We start from the raw sequence: 15,729 nt of genomic DNA on the forward strand, positions 1-15,729 counted from the left end.
CTGACATAGTCAATGTCTAGAAACGGCAAGGACAGTGACTATGGAATTAAACAATGATGGGATGAGGTAAAAGCTATAAACTACTATAAAACTATAGTCTGTGAAAGCTGTATGGTTAAATTAAAGCTCAGTTTAAATTCAAGTGATTGAGTATTCCAAAAGCTATACAAAAGAAAGGGGAAAAATAGGCTGGAGATAGAAATATAGTAATTATGGTCTAATCCAGCCCCTTTCCAGGTCCCATCATAAAATGCATAGAATTTCTCCTTACTACCTGTAATCTTTATGGCCCACTTCAACATTATTTAGCCATATATTTTTCAGTAGTTTTGGGAAAAGACTGGAATTGAGATTCTGTGCTATACCGAATTATCTTTCCCTAGCTAAGCTCAATCCTGCCCTGTTCAAACATTCTGCTTCAGATGATGTTTTCCAGCATTTTCCTCATCTAATGAGCCTGGTTTGCTGACTTTATTCTTGGTCAAGTTTACTTAAAATCCATAAGAAAGAGGGAAAACAACAACAGCAGCCATCTGGCTGTTTTTTGTTTTAAAGTTGTTGGGTTTTTTTTGCATGCCTACTTTTCATTTTATGCTTTGGTCTTTGTTCCAACCCTGGACAAAGCTTAAGCTATGACCCAATGACTTCCATCTCTTGGAGAAAACATAGCAGCAGTTTGGAGAAAACATAACAGTTTGCAGGAAGACATCCTGTTCCTCTAGGAGAAAGGTGTCACTCTATTCCTGTCTCTATTGTTCTAAAATAATGTTTGGGAATCTCTTCCCAACCTTGCTTGAAGATCAGAGCTCTAATTATTTTTTTAATGTAAATGGAAACAGGAACCTTATCTTGGCTCTCCCTGGTTTTTCTAATAGATCTCTTGTAAATCTAAAAGAATTCACACATAAACAATAACATGTGATAATCCCAACTGCAAAGCATAAAAGGTATGTCTGCTGATGATTTCTTAGTGGAAGATGGGTGAATTGTCAATGAATTAGACTCTCTTCTTCCTGAATCTCTATCTTTTTAATATACCATAACTTGCACTTACTCACCTACTAATTACCAAGTCTTCTTATTTGTTATTATTATTATGCTTCTCTGGAATTGGACAGAATATCCAATATGGTATAGACCTTTTTTTTTTTTTTTGCCCCCCTTTAAAACAACAATAATATTATCCAATCAATGATAAATCTTTCAACCGACTTGAAATACTAACAGCCTATAAAAATAAGGGGAAGAAGTTGTGGCTTAGTATGTGGTATGAAATTCATAGCACATCACCATGCACAACAAACAGCATCAAGTGGTTACGACAAGCTCCACATTCTTCTGAAAAGAGGCCTTCATTTCTCTGAGAACAATTGCCAGGAAGAAATATTCCTTCAGCTGCTCAGAGGCACATTGGTCTGGCTTGTCACATGTCACAAGCACTTTTTGGCTGCCTTTTCACTTCCCCTGTGAATGTTATTGTGGGAGTTTCCTGACCCACTTCTATCAAGGAAATTGTCTGCACACAACACGAACAATTTGGCCAGAAAAAAAAAAATTCTAGCCTCCATCATCAGAACTCTTTATTTCCTTTCAGTCCGCACAATCCTTCTTTCACTCATCACTTTGTGGTGGAGTAAAATTTATGCTTAGTAAGGGTCTGTTGCTTTTGCTTTTTCTCTCTCTCTTTCTTGCTACCTTACAGAGCTAGGCAGAAGCATTCATTCCCAACATTAATTAAAAGCCAATTTTCAACCTACAGTTTCCTTTCTTCCTTGATTTATTTTTGCCATTTTCTGCTTTGTAGTTCTCAACACTGTAGCTTTCCCATTTATAGATCAACTCATGTTAAAATGCCAATTAAATTGGTGCCTTTGAGAATTGGCTGAAATAATTTAAATTACTACGGTAGCAATATAACCCAGAGTGCTGATTCACTATTTCATGATTACATGTAAATTATTTTTAAAAAAGAATGACACAAGTGCTTTCTAAGTAGCAAAATGTGATAGAATATAGACTGAGATCTACAGTTGTTTACAGCATTTTGCTTACAAGCCAAAAATAATTCACTCTCATGTAAACTGTGAAGATACTGATTTTCCTTTCCAGCTCTAGGTCCACTATCTTCACTGAAAAGTGCATTGATGATTGTAACAGAAGAACAAAAGAATGTGATAGGTCAAGGGCACAATACAATACACCCAGTGTGTTCATTTATATTCATTTATTCAATTTCTATAGCTGCCCAACCTTAAAAATGCACAGCTAAGTCAATAAATTCAATTAATGCTAAGTTACTGACATACAGTATATCCTGTTTTCAGTACATTTAAATTAGCAACTGTGCTGATCCTGCTGTATCAATAATACCAACTTTTCCTGTAATGAACTGGGAAGTGATACGAGAATATAACTGGTCACTAAATTAATCAAATAGCATAACACCAGAAACAACCATAGATGTCTAGACAGAAAATTTTACATTTCTAAAACTTTCATTGAGCAAAATTCCAAGCTGCTAGAGGCAGTCCTATGGCCTAAAATGAAAAAATCAAAAAGTCAAAAACATTGCATGCTGACGTTTGAAAAATAAGCCATCCTAGTCCTTAGCCAAAATGACCACTTCCTGTTGTGAAGTAAGGTTGGTGTCTACTCATTTAGAATGTATTTGGTAGGAGAACTTTTATAGAAGAACAATGCTTATTCTATGGCTAAGGATGGAAAAGATTAGGTTTAGGGTGAACTTGTTATAATTTTAGAAAGTTCTAGTTTAACATCACGCCCATTATGAAAAATTGGATCAATAAAGGGATGAAGACTATCTGTACACTATATATATTTACATTCAGAAAATATAAACTACATCAAGAAATATGTCAACCATGAAGCTGCCTTTTTTAACCTTAATACAGGATCCTACCTTGCTTTAGGAAGATTAAAACAAACAATGGTTCTGATAATATAAGCAACATTTTCCTCTTCAATAGCGGCATATCCCTGGAAATAGAAATTCTGTGTCCCGCTAAAAACAGGATGAAACACAGGATGCAGGAGGAGGCTTAACTTTCTTTGATCTGCTTTCCTGCCAAAATATGCTTACTAGACCTCTCCCTTTAGGGCTGAGTAAACAATTTCAGGACAGCTGCCACCCAGTCCAAATAGTCAAAGGAAAACCTAGACATCTGAAACTTTATGCCTGGTAGGCACTAGCAGCCTTTATTTATTCCTGACACCCCCTTGAGAAAGTTCTCCAGTTTTCTTTCAAAACACATAGGCACCCAACTCCTATCAAACTGTTGCATCCATTTGAAAAGGTTACACGCACACAAAAATAAGATGAAGATGTGTACAGGTAATCCTCAGCTTACGACCACAATTGAGCCCAAAATTTCTGTTGTTAAGTGAGACATTTGTTAAGTGAATTTTGCCCCATTTTACAATCTTTCTTGCCCAGTTGTTAAATGAATCACTGCAATTGTTTAGCTGGCAACATGGTTGTTAAATGAATCTGGCTTCCCCATTGATTTTGCTTGTCACAAGATTGTAAAAGGTGATTACACAACCTTGGGGCACAGCAGTGGTCGTAAGTATGAACCAGTTGTATGTCCAATCACACATGGCCAATAAAGAATTCTATTCTATTCTGTTCTGTTCTATTCTATTCTATTTGAATTTTGATCACATGATCATAGGGATGCTACAAAGGTCGTAAGCGTGCAAGATGGTAATGTCACCTTTTTCAGTGGTGTTGTAACTTTGAATGGTCACTAAATGAACTGTTGTATGTCGAGGACTACCCCTACTTCATTTATTGAAGGGATGGTTGCTATAGGAATGGGGCGCATTCATATATTGCATGCCATACAAGAGATCCACTTTTTTCCAGCTTTGAATGTTCCACTGTCCAAGCCAGTTTAATTGGTATGCCTTTTAGCAACACTTTACACTTGGCAGTTAAGATTTCCCTTAGTCTAACACCAAATGTTATGGTAGTTGTTGAGATATTTGTCCAAGGGAAATTGGACCAAACCACCAACTCAATTCTCACAGACTTGGAACAGATGTCAGGTACTCTAAACAGGGCAGAGCCCTTATTGAGAAACTCTACAGATAGAGTTGTTATCTGTAACCACGGGGTATGGCTGTGTATATTTTTCAGTGGCAGAACACAGGGAAGCTCAGAGATTATTATCTTTTTAATTTTTATTTTGGCTACCACCATGGACAAACACACATGGGTTTCAAATAACCAGCACTCCAACCCCGCTTTAACCATCTCACTGCAGATGAACTGGTCTGTGAAAACAAACTGACAGGGCATACCTGAGTATGATATAACACTAACCTGTTATAAGCCACAGCGTGCAATATACTCTTGGCTTTCAAGACATTCTGAAAATTATACTGTTGATCCAGAATTATTCTTTTGAGCGCTGCGATGAAAACTTTAACTTTAAAGTCTCTTTGGGAGAGACTTTTTCCCTTCCAGTGTCTGAAAACTCATCCTTCTCATTAGCTTTATTCTACCCTTGAAGAATTTAGTAGAACAGCTGTTAAAATTCTCTGCTACAGTGACATGATTTCAAACATATAAAAGAAATATAATTTTTTTACCAACAAAAATATCATACAGATGTCTCTGGTGTTTATTTATTTATTGCTAAATCACCTCTTTTAAATTTCATATAATTTATTAATGCAATGGGAATAAAAGCATTTTAAATCAAAATGCTATACACTGTGAGTCTCTCTTGTAAGGACCAAAATAAACAGTTCAGTGGCTGTTGGGTTTACTCCATCCTTAATTCTTGATTCCTATAGTTTCTACATTATATGATGTTCTGTGATTAGTACTCCTTCAAGATATAATACCTTATATTTATTATTGCTTAGATATATGTTGCTGTGCTTGTGATACATACTCTGTAATAACAGAAACCATTCAATATGTGAAGGTGAAAAGTTGAGATGCTACAAAGTTGAGATGCTACATCTAAACAAGGTATCAATATTGCTTAAGTGTATTCAAGGTAAAGGAGAGCTTCAATAAAAAATATTTTTAGGTTTATGGAAAGTAATAAGACCCAGCAGCAGGATGAATGCTTCTTATGTTTTAGGTGAAGTTCTCATAATTGCAAAGTAGGAAAGAGATAAGAAAACTTTCTCCATTCCCACACTCCATAATTTTTCAGCCTGCTCACCTTTTTCCCAACTGAGTACCAATCAATCCTGGCCTTGCCTTTGTTTGGCAAAAAAAAAAATGTTTGGAAGAGTTATTGAAAACAAGGATACAAAGAAACGTTACTAGATTTCATCCCATGCCCTTTGTTTGCTAAAATCAGATCACAATTTCCTTTTCCTGTGTGACAGGGAGTATTTAAACCTGATCAGCCTGTATGCGTCACAAGGCTCTTCATACAGATCAAATAACTCATCCATACTTTCTTAAGTTTTAATTGGTGACACAACATTTTAGGAAGGAGTGTGAATATTAATTATTAATTTTTATACAATGCAGCCTTCAGTTAAGAGATTAGGAGAATGAGTCAGAGGTTGAGTCTTGAGTCAAAGACTAAAATTTTAAAGGGCTTTATCACTTGAGATTTGCTTAATACAAATAAGAATGGCATGGATGATACCTTAAATGTGATTTAAAGATTGACTGTGTTACCTGGAAAGCCATTTGTGTGCTTCTCAAGTGATTCAAGAGTATCTAGACTATTTTTATCTATGACAGGAAAAAACACAGAAAGCTCATTTTTGACAGTGTGTTTGCTGGTGGTTTTACCTGCTTTTACTGATGACATCCTGCACTTGCAAATGGGCTGACTGCTTAGATTCAATTTCACCTATAAGAAGGTGAATCTAGTAAGCAACAAAGCACCCACTTCTAGGAAGCCATTCATGTGAAGGAAGGGGGATAAAACCTAATTTTCATATATGCCCTCATAAATGCGTTTATGGCAGGGGTGGGATGCAAATATTTTTACTACTGGTTCTGTGGCCATGGCTAGGTGGGCGTGGCTAGGTGGGCATGGCTTCTTCTATTTTTGTAGGCCCCCCCTGCACTCCCAGGAGGCTTCCCTGAGGCTCAGGAGGCAAAAAATGGAGTGCACGGGGGCCGCGCAGCACCCCCCGCATGCCCCTTTTTGGCTTCTGGGCCTCAGGAAGCTTCCTGGGTGAAGCAGTAAGACAGCGAGGCGGATCCCGGCACAGCTGATTGTCAGAACAGCTGATTGTTAGGGGGAAAAAAACACAGTTCGGCCAAACTGTTAGCTGTTTTTTTTACTACAGGTTCGGCCGAACAGTAGCATTTTTTACTACTGGTTCACCTGAACCAGGCCGAACTGGTAGAATACCACCACTGGTTTATGGTTACCTTTTACTTTATTTTTGGAGTAACAATTAAATAACTTTGTTGCACTGTGAACTTTTAAAGATAACAATGCAATTCACAACCAAACTGCTTAATTCTGAGCTATTTTAAATAAACCAGTTAGAATAAAGTACAATTTCAAATATACCAGCAGGAAATAGTACAAAATCTCAGTAGAAAGCCAGCGAGAAGAAATACATAAAGGAACTAGAATATTCTGCCAGCTCACTGGCGAGTGATTGTAACCATTGCAACACTGAATGACAAATGAATAATTTTTGGTTTAGGAGGAAATTTTATTGGTAGAATTATCCCTGAGAAGCCCTTCTTTCTAATACTTGCCAACTTTATTACTGCTGAACCTCTGAAGATAGTATTAAAGCAAAACACCACTTGAAGAATATGCATTGAAACATAAGGAAATAAATAATGCTAAAGAAAATTAGGATACTACGTTCTCAAAGAAATGTTTGAGTCATTTTAACCTTTATCTTGCTTCAAAATTCTGGAAGCTAAAGTACCTCTGCACCCTATTTTTTTTTAGAACTTAACTCTCCAGCTGTACTGGTTATCAAAAGAATATTTCTTATATTAGATAAAAAGTATAAAAGAATCCTACACAGGATGTAAGAAGGAAAAAAGTGAGATGCATTGTGGGACTGCTGCTATTACAAGCAGATTATATGAATTTGTATTGCCAGATCCCCTCAGGGAGAGGCAGTCCTACAGGTAACCTGGCCCTGGGCCATGAAGGGCTTAAAAGATGATTACCAGCACCTTGAATTGCACCTTGAAAACAACTGGAAGCCAATGCAGGTCATACAGCAGTGGTGTTATTTGGGTGAACCATGACCCCATGGCCATAGGCAGAACTGTGCATGCTGCTGAATTCTGGATCAGTTGCAGCTTCCACATGGTCTTCAAAAGAACACCCAGGCAGAGCATATTTTAGTAATCCAAGCGGGAGGTGACTAAGACGTGGGTGACCATGTGGAAGGCCTCTTGACCCAGGAATGGATGCAACTGGTGTAAAGCAGATTTGTGCAAAAGCCCCCTTAGCTACCAGGAAGAACCATGAGTCTAAAAAGACCCCAATTTGCACACCCTCCCCTGGAAGGGATATAACCCTCATCCAGAGTCAGAGATGTCTACTCCCCTGACTCTCAGTGCCAAAATCCCGTCATCAGTCCATCTGGCTAGGGATGAGTCATAGCTGATTTCTCCCTATGCCTGGCCCTTATAGCCACCAGATGCTGATCTAGCTCCTGAACATCATTTGCTTTGCATGGGGTAGAGATGCATAATTGGATATCATCAGAAAATTGAAGATCCTGAAAACCAGATGGCCTCTCCAGTGGCTCCATATAGATGTTAAATAGGAGGGGAGAGAGCCTTGAGGCAATCCATATATAGGAACCTCTCTTCCCCCACTAGCACTGATTGGTACCGTCCATGGAGAAAGGAGTTGAACCAGGTAGAAGGTAGAAAAACAGGAAGATCCTCAAGACCCAATTTCACGAAGAAAATCTCATATCCGGCTATGTTTGAGGGAGCATCCATAAAAGTCATTAGTGGCTCCAGAATAATAGCCACTGCACCACCCCACCCTGGAGTTGCATTTGGTGTCACATTTGGAACCTTGGAGGACACATTTCTGAGAAGATCAGCTCACTCATTAGGTCTACTTAAATTTCAGTTCCGTTTCAAATGCCTGTAATCCCCTTGGGGACTTGGGAATGACTTTCCGTTCTCAAATGATATGCTCTTGTGTAGGTGCCTGGGCCTAGTACCATACTTCCTATGGCAATAGGCGAAATCATATCCTGCTCTGCCCACCTTCTTGTAACTATTTTTGAAACTATGAAATTTAGATCTACAAAACCCTGAAGCTGGTCAAAGGGACCCGAGCTGCTAGTTTCCTACACTATTTTACCCACTGGAGAAGTTACATTATTCTTTGTATAGTGCAAAATCAATACATTTTAATTCTATCAGTCTTGTTATTTGAGCAGACACTATTTTGTAAAAAGAGAAAGTGACAAGAAAATATAACTTGAGAGAAATCGGGGGGGAAATACACCGGTGGCAGAGAAAGAAAAGGCTGCCGCTTATTGAATCTTGTGATGTGGTCACGTAAAAGTAAAACCCTTTGATATGAATTAGTAATTCATGCAGAATGTAAAGCAGAAGTATAAATGCCTACTTACTTTCTTTCTATTTCTGGTGTGGATGCTACACTGCTAAAGCCAAGGGATTCCTGGAAGAGAAGATTCATTGCTTTGAGTTGAGGCTGAACAACCAAAAGCTTTATTATCTGATGGATGCAGGAGCAAAAATAAAGAATTGAATCCATTGTGCTTACTTCAATCTGGGATTGCAGCTGTAGGGATGTGGAGCTGGCATCAGATTTCTCCTGAAACAGAACAGATGTCAAGTTAGTGAAATACACAAGTGTGGCAGTGTTGACAAACAAAGTAGCAAGACAGCAAAAAGAAGAACAAAAGGGGACAGGAATGAAAAGACCATCAAACTATTTCAGTTCAGATGCTTCCAGAAACTGGCTAGAACACACTGATGGGATATAAAAGTAAATTCACAATTTCATTTTATTTGAGTTTCCTCTAGGAGCTCAGTGGCATGCATAGCAATATCTTCTCCAACATCTGTTCAAAAACAACCCTGTGATGTTGGCTGTGAAGAGAGAGGATTGGCTCAAAATTGTCCCTGAACCTTAATGGCTGATAGTGAACCTGAATCTTTTTGGTTTGATACATCTCACAAGAACATCTCCATCTATCCTGGATTACAAAAAGCAGTCATTCAATTGGATGAGAAAGCACTAGCAGTAATATGTTACTTTAGAACAGTGTTTCTCAATCTTGGCAACTTTTAAGATGCGTGACTTCAACTCCCAGAATTCCCCAGACAGCTTGTCTGACTGAGGAATTCTGGGAGTTGAAGTCCACGCAACGTAAAACCGCCATGGTTGAGAAACCCTGCTTTAGAAGCACTGTCAATCTCTTGTCATAACATTTCTCTTACTTTTTGTTTTTTTATGCAATCTACAGTGGGAACACTAGATGGCTCAGTATACTGCACAGTTTTGTAAACCGGAAACAAAAGTAAGGAGCAGAAGTGAAGAAATAAACAATCCTGTTAACATCTGCATTGCCTTGGAGTAGTCATCTAAGTCTACTTCTCCAGATGTGGAAAACTGTGTGTAGTTCTGCTGCCACATCTCAAGAAGGATATAACAGAAATGGAAAAAACATTAAAGACTATAATTAAAATGACTCGGGGGCTTGAACACATGTTCTTTGAGACACAACACTGAAGATTTACCTCAGAAAACAAATGTGACTGGATGAAGACATGATCAAGATATACAAAATTATAGAAAGCAGACAGGAAACATAACTTAAAGGATAGCAATAACAAAGGGTTGAAAGCCCCAATTAATTGATAATGAAGAACTAGTTACAAACAATGGAAGAGGGATTGATCTGAATGCATATACAAAGACTCTGACTTATAACCTGGCACTTAACAGCTGTTCAAAATAATGAAGGACAAGACAAGAAAGCTACTTATGATCCATCCGCAAAGTTATGACTGTCACACACAAAGAGGCCTGAAGACACATGATTGCATTTTGGGCTTTGCCAACCAGCCAGCATTGAGGACTGGTTGCTGTGTCCCATGGTCATGTGACCACAATTAGCAGAAAATGGCCAAAAAGTCAATTGGATATGCTGGATTTGCTTAACAGCCACATGATTCACTTAACAACCATGGTAATTGCTTATGACCATTGTTAAAATGGTTATAAAATCAAGTCTGGTTGTGTGTGCCTTGACTTATAACCACAATGACATGACCAAAATTCTGGCCTCCATTGTGGTTGAAAATTATCTGTAATAGTAGTAGTAGTAGTAGTAGTAGTAGTAGTAGTAGTAGTAGTAGTAGTAGTAGTATTTTATTGTGGTCACTGACCATCTCAAACATATAAGTACTTTTCAACCAAAAAAACCAAAATTTGTGAATGGGCTGATAAACCATGATAAACATACAGCTATATAAGACCTATAGCATCAGAACAATTTCAACCTACATACAATCCAAAACCTAATTCAGTCTAAGACATTTATAATTTCCCTGCTGGCTTGTGCAATGCCTTTTCCTTACATCAAGGAAACAAATGCACATTCCTCTGAAATTTGCAATTAGCTTTAATGTCATTGATTTGGAGAGATGGAAACAAAATCAACTTATGAACATGAAGTTTGGTGATGTTTTTCTTCTGAGTTGAAAAAGTCGGTATGAAGTAGTCAAAGTAATGAAAACATTAGCAAAAATTAAGTTAGAGAGTCTTCATTCTCTCACCAAAGCAAAGTTCCATAAAAAGCAGATGTATGCAACTTCCTCTTTCATTAAGCTGAGCCAACTATCCAGCTGGAAAAGCAATGGGAACATTACTAAGGTTCTTATTTTGTCTCCTGTCATCCCACCTCCAATGACATAAAACAGTGAGAAAAGGAAGGGGACAGCTCTGCAGTTGTGCAGAATCCAGTTCATTTAGGTTTCTACCGAGTGTCAAGGAAATAAAAGAGAGGGGACATTTTACAGACATTGCAGCTCAATCCATGCACCATGAGAAAGCAGATCCTGTTGGGCACTAAGAGTAATTTTTCTTGTTGGCTTCTGGGCAGCAAATGTTTGGCTTTGTGGAATTTAGTCAGAACTTAAAAGATAGGGATTGTGCTAGAGGTGCTTTTTAGCTTAAGTAAGATCTATATTAATTCACATTATCTTTTATCTTTTTAAAGGAGATACTTTGATTACCTAAGCTGACATAAACAAGATTTACTATGCACAGCAGATATCATTGGGAAGGGAAGGTAGAGCAGATTCTTCCCTCCTCCTCAAACCCTCTCAGGGAAAGACCAGCTGCATCCTGTGCTAACAAAATCCAGATCCTGCTCTGTCTCTCTTTCTCTTATTACAACGTGAGTAACTTCTTTTGTTCTCACAACTAAAAAGCCACAGTGTTCTTTACAAAAACTAAGCATTGGGATTTCATTAAAAAAAAGAGCACTGGTTGATAAATAATAAAAATACCCTAGAACAGGGGTCTTCAAACTTGACAGCTTTAAGACTTGTGGACTTCAACTCCCAGAATTTCTCCTCCAGTCATGTTTGCTCAGGAATTCTGGGAGTTGAAGTCCACAAGTCTTAAACTTGCCAAGTTTGAAGACCCTTGCCCTAAAGGGATACTATTTTGCTTAATAAAGGTTTGCTTTGTCCTTGTTTGCAAGTGATGGCTCTACATGTAGCACATGAATTGTAATTTCTGAATGGTAATCAAAAGCTCCATAGGTAGACTCTTAGACTTCATAAAACTTCATAAAAGTAGCATGGAATGCTCTCTTCTCCTGGGTTAAGGAGTTACCTTAACTGAGCTTTGAATTTGCTTCAGTAAATATGGCAGACATCATGCTGAAATTTAAGCTATTGTCAAAAGTGCTTCAAAAATTGTTTTTTGAATAGTAATTTTATTAAGATGTATCATTATAACAACAATAAAAGCTAATACAAAAATCCTGAAAGAATAAAAAGTAGAAGATGCAAGAAAGGGGAAAATAGAAAGAGAAACAGAAAAGAAAGAAAAATAAGAATATATAAAAGAAAAAAAGTAATATATAAATAAGTAATTTCCCCCCTTCATCACAGTAAGTATGACAATTTTAGTAACTTATTACCTTTTCTTAAAATATGATCATTTTTCCTATATCCCATCTTTTAATCTATAAACAAAACCTCATAAAACCTTATCATTTCATGTCTGATATCAATAAAAGTCAATTAAGGATTACCAGAAATAGCAACTTATCTATTTTAATCTTGATCAAGTAAATCAACTTTATATTTCTTCCTTTTACTTCTAACAATTTTGATCTTTAATCTTTTAATAATGTCCCAGAATTTTATTTTATTTGTTCTTTGTCCCTTCTCAAAAAAATCTTCTAAACTTTAAGATGCCTGTTTTGTAAATCCAATATAAAAAAATTATCCTGGTCATTCTCTTGGTTTGTTATTTAAATACCCTTTTTAATTATTAAGACATCAGCCAGCTTCTTTTGTATGTCCAGTATAACATATTTTCCCATATCATTTTTGTAGCCCCTCATTTTTAAATCCATTTTCAACTCAGTCTCAGTTTTGTCAAGCAGAACTTGTTCCTCTTCCATAACATCTTTTAGAGATTATATATTTATAGAGGCAGAGGCTATTAAAATTAGCTTCTGAGTCCATTGTTCAAAAATATCCTTCAATATATCCAACCCTAGCATATTTTTAATCCATTCTTTTTTTCTTCTTTAATTGTAGTCTTTAGTTATTTTCTTTAGTTATTGTCAATTTTTTAAAATCTTGGTAGAGCACAGGTGTAAGGTCCTGGTAGAGCTTAGGTGTTCATGGCCTCCCAGATGACCATTGCCTTGGCATCTCACTTCATTTTCATCTCTGAGGGAAGTATGGGGAGTGGAGATTTCCCTCAACCCTTTATCATTATGCAACTTCCCTATCCAGATAAAATAGACTGGGGTGAGAAGGTCTATTCGGTGGGCTATCCCAGGAAATTCAGGAACCTCAACAGATTCCAGAGGGTATTTAAGAAGTTTTCAGTGAGCTGCTAGGCAGTTCTGTTGCATGCCTGGTTAGTCATTGTCAATAGGAGGTAAGGTAGGCTCACGAAGCAACCACTCCCTGTGTGCTCATTTCAGGTGGCTCCTTGGTTTAGCTCTAGAAGACAAATTAGAAGTACCTTTTAAAATTCATTTTTTTTCTTTAAATTCAAATAACTAATAAATAAAATATAAGAAACATTTGGAAAGACAGTGGAGGAAAACCAAAACTACTATTTACCAAGACAAGTATCACCTCAAGATTTGGGCCTACAACATCACAATAATAGAGGTGAAGTACTCTAACCTCTCCTGCTTTATTGTATCAATGGCCTTCTTTAGTGACTCTCTTTTCCAGATTTAACATCAGGTAGATCTCCCATCTGGCCACTATATTTTGTACAGCGGTTTGCTAGTAAGTCATTGTTAGTGCTTCGGTTTCAAAGGACACAGTGCCACCAGTCCTGAAAGTAGTTATGTTTCATGTTGTTCTCAAGAGGCCCTCCTTGCACTGGCTATTTTTCTTTGACAACTACTGCCCGGTCTATCCTTTAGAAAATTTTATTGAGATAGTGCTCAGGATGCAGCTATTGTATACTTCGCAAGAGGGAATTTATTTGAATCCTTGTTAGTTATGGTTCAGTTTATGACATGTGACAGAAACAACACTGATTGTTCTAGTGCAGGGGTGTCAAACTCAAGGCCCGTGGGGTGCTTAAATCTGCCCCACAGGGCCAGCCTGGAAATATCAAAGGACCAGCCTGTGGTGCCTCTGCCAGCCAGCCATTTACTACTAAACAATGGGGTATAAATTTAGAAATAAAAAGTTTAGTGGCGTATGAAGAAAAAGTTTAGTGGCGTATGAAGAATAAATGTTTGCCAGTAATATCTGGCAGAACAGATAGGAAAATGGTTATAGTAAAGAACTGTGGAAAGAAAGAAGAGAAGGGGGAAAAAGGCATCTTGAGCCCGTGTCAAACGCCCACCATGGCTACGCCCACATGGCCATGCTCACCCAGCCATGACCACCATGACCACGCCCACCACTGGCCATCCACCCACCACCACCACCCCTAGTCCTCCCAGGTCAAACACAACCCTGATGCTGCCCTCAATGAAATCGAGTTTGACACCCCTGATTTATAGCTTACTGGTGATCACTATATGATTCTATCCCTATATGATTCTATTCTAACCAGGGGTTGCCAACCTTTTGGACCTCAGGGACCACCAAACTCATAATTTTAGATCCCAGGGACCACTAAACAGTTCTGTGGGCATGGGTGTGGCTTGTTGGTCATGTGACTGGCTGGGCGTGGCTTGTATATAAATATTATAAATATTTATATAAATATTGAATTTTTTTAATAAAAAAGAGCAACTTTTACCCAAAATCAGGCAAAGCAGGCAGATTGAGTTGCTCACAGAATCATTCAGTGATCTATCTATCTGCCATCGGCTAGCTCAGTCTCTCAAATTTGCTTGCCGTGAGTCTGCACTGAATTTGCTTGCAAGCAAACCTTCAGTCCTAAGGGAGGTTCGGCTGTGTTTAAAAGCAGAGCCGAAGATCTAAAACTAGCTAGAAAGCAAGAAATCCAGTCATTTTCTGCTTCCTAGCTAATCTAAATCTCCCGGCACAGCAGAACAGATGATGGTCGGAAAAAGGAAAAATAGAAATTTAGCAGGCAAGCTTGCTGGGTAAGGAGTGAGTGGGTGGGAGGGTTCCTGCGGGCCATGTGGGCAGCGCAGCCTTGTGTTTCTGCACAGCCTGGATTAATTGCTTTGGAGGGGTGCTCTGGGGGTGAGATTTCTCTGCGGCCCACCAAAATTTTCTCACGGCCCACCGGTTGGCAACCGCTGTTCTAGATCACTTACAAGGTTAAATTGGAACTATGTCAGACTTTCCAATAGATTAAAATCAGTATAGTTATTAAAAAAACCTATGAATCTCTATAAATAATCATCCTTACAATATATAACCATTTATTTAAAATAAGCATTAGCTTATAAGAGAAGTGTTGCACAATGCTTATAATACTCACAACTGAAGCCATATTATAAAATTTACAAACAAAAGCAGAGATTTTCCAATCGTTCCAATTACTAAAGCGTGTATTTTAAGTTTGTCTGCACTAACCCAAGCTGTTCTTTTCAGCCCTCATAGTACGACATGGGAAATTTTCTGCTTCATTACCTTTACATATTAGTACTGGAGTTGTAGCTAAATGAAAACATTTTGTACTGAATGCAGCATAAATGAGGGGAAGGAGGAAGAATTATTGAGAATTATTTAAAACTGAATTTTCTAATAGATATTTCCTTTAAAATAAACAAGCAAAACCCCACTTTTAGTAGACATAATAATTACTAACATGTTATTCTTAAGTTATTCTTACAAACTATTATGTGGGTAGAGGGAATGCAAGCAATCTGCATACGGATGACTATTTTTCTTAAAGCAAAGCATTTAAGTTTCATCAATTTTTCAAGGGATTCTATAATTTCCTCACTTTATAAAGTACAGGAATTATATATCCAACTTTTTGACAAACAACAGATTAAAAAACGGGTTTCTGAATCAGGTAAAACAAATTATGCCAAAGAATAAAATGAATTATGTAAGTAATGCTTCACAATGACACTCAATTAAAAATGCATATTGGAATAGGC

The 15,729-nt window shown here is 37.6% G+C and overlaps 1 protein-coding gene across 4 annotated transcripts in view; it reads right to left on the bottom strand.

Annotated features, from left to right (window-relative positions):
- Positions 1-15,729, bottom strand: part of LOC113411241 (SAM and SH3 domain-containing protein 1) — a 583,123-nt gene that overhangs the window by 64,650 nt on the left and 502,744 nt on the right. For all 4 annotated transcript variants that reach the window (XM_087970319.1, XM_087970299.1, XM_026666233.2 and 1 more), the window contains exons 3-4: positions 8,739-8,789; positions 8,584-8,633 (exon numbers count right to left, since the gene is read on the bottom strand). In XM_087970319.1, the coding sequence (XP_087826445.1) occupies positions 8,584-8,633; positions 8,739-8,789 (101 nt within the window). The remainder of the gene's footprint in view (positions 1-8,583; positions 8,634-8,738; positions 8,790-15,729) is intronic.

Source organism: Notechis scutatus, chromosome 1, assembly GCF_049901735.1.
Source record: "Notechis scutatus isolate UNSWTSFEM ecotype Mainland chromosome 1, rNotScu1.2, whole genome shotgun sequence".
Classification (NCBI taxonomy): domain Eukaryota; kingdom Metazoa; phylum Chordata; class Lepidosauria; order Squamata; family Elapidae; genus Notechis; species Notechis scutatus.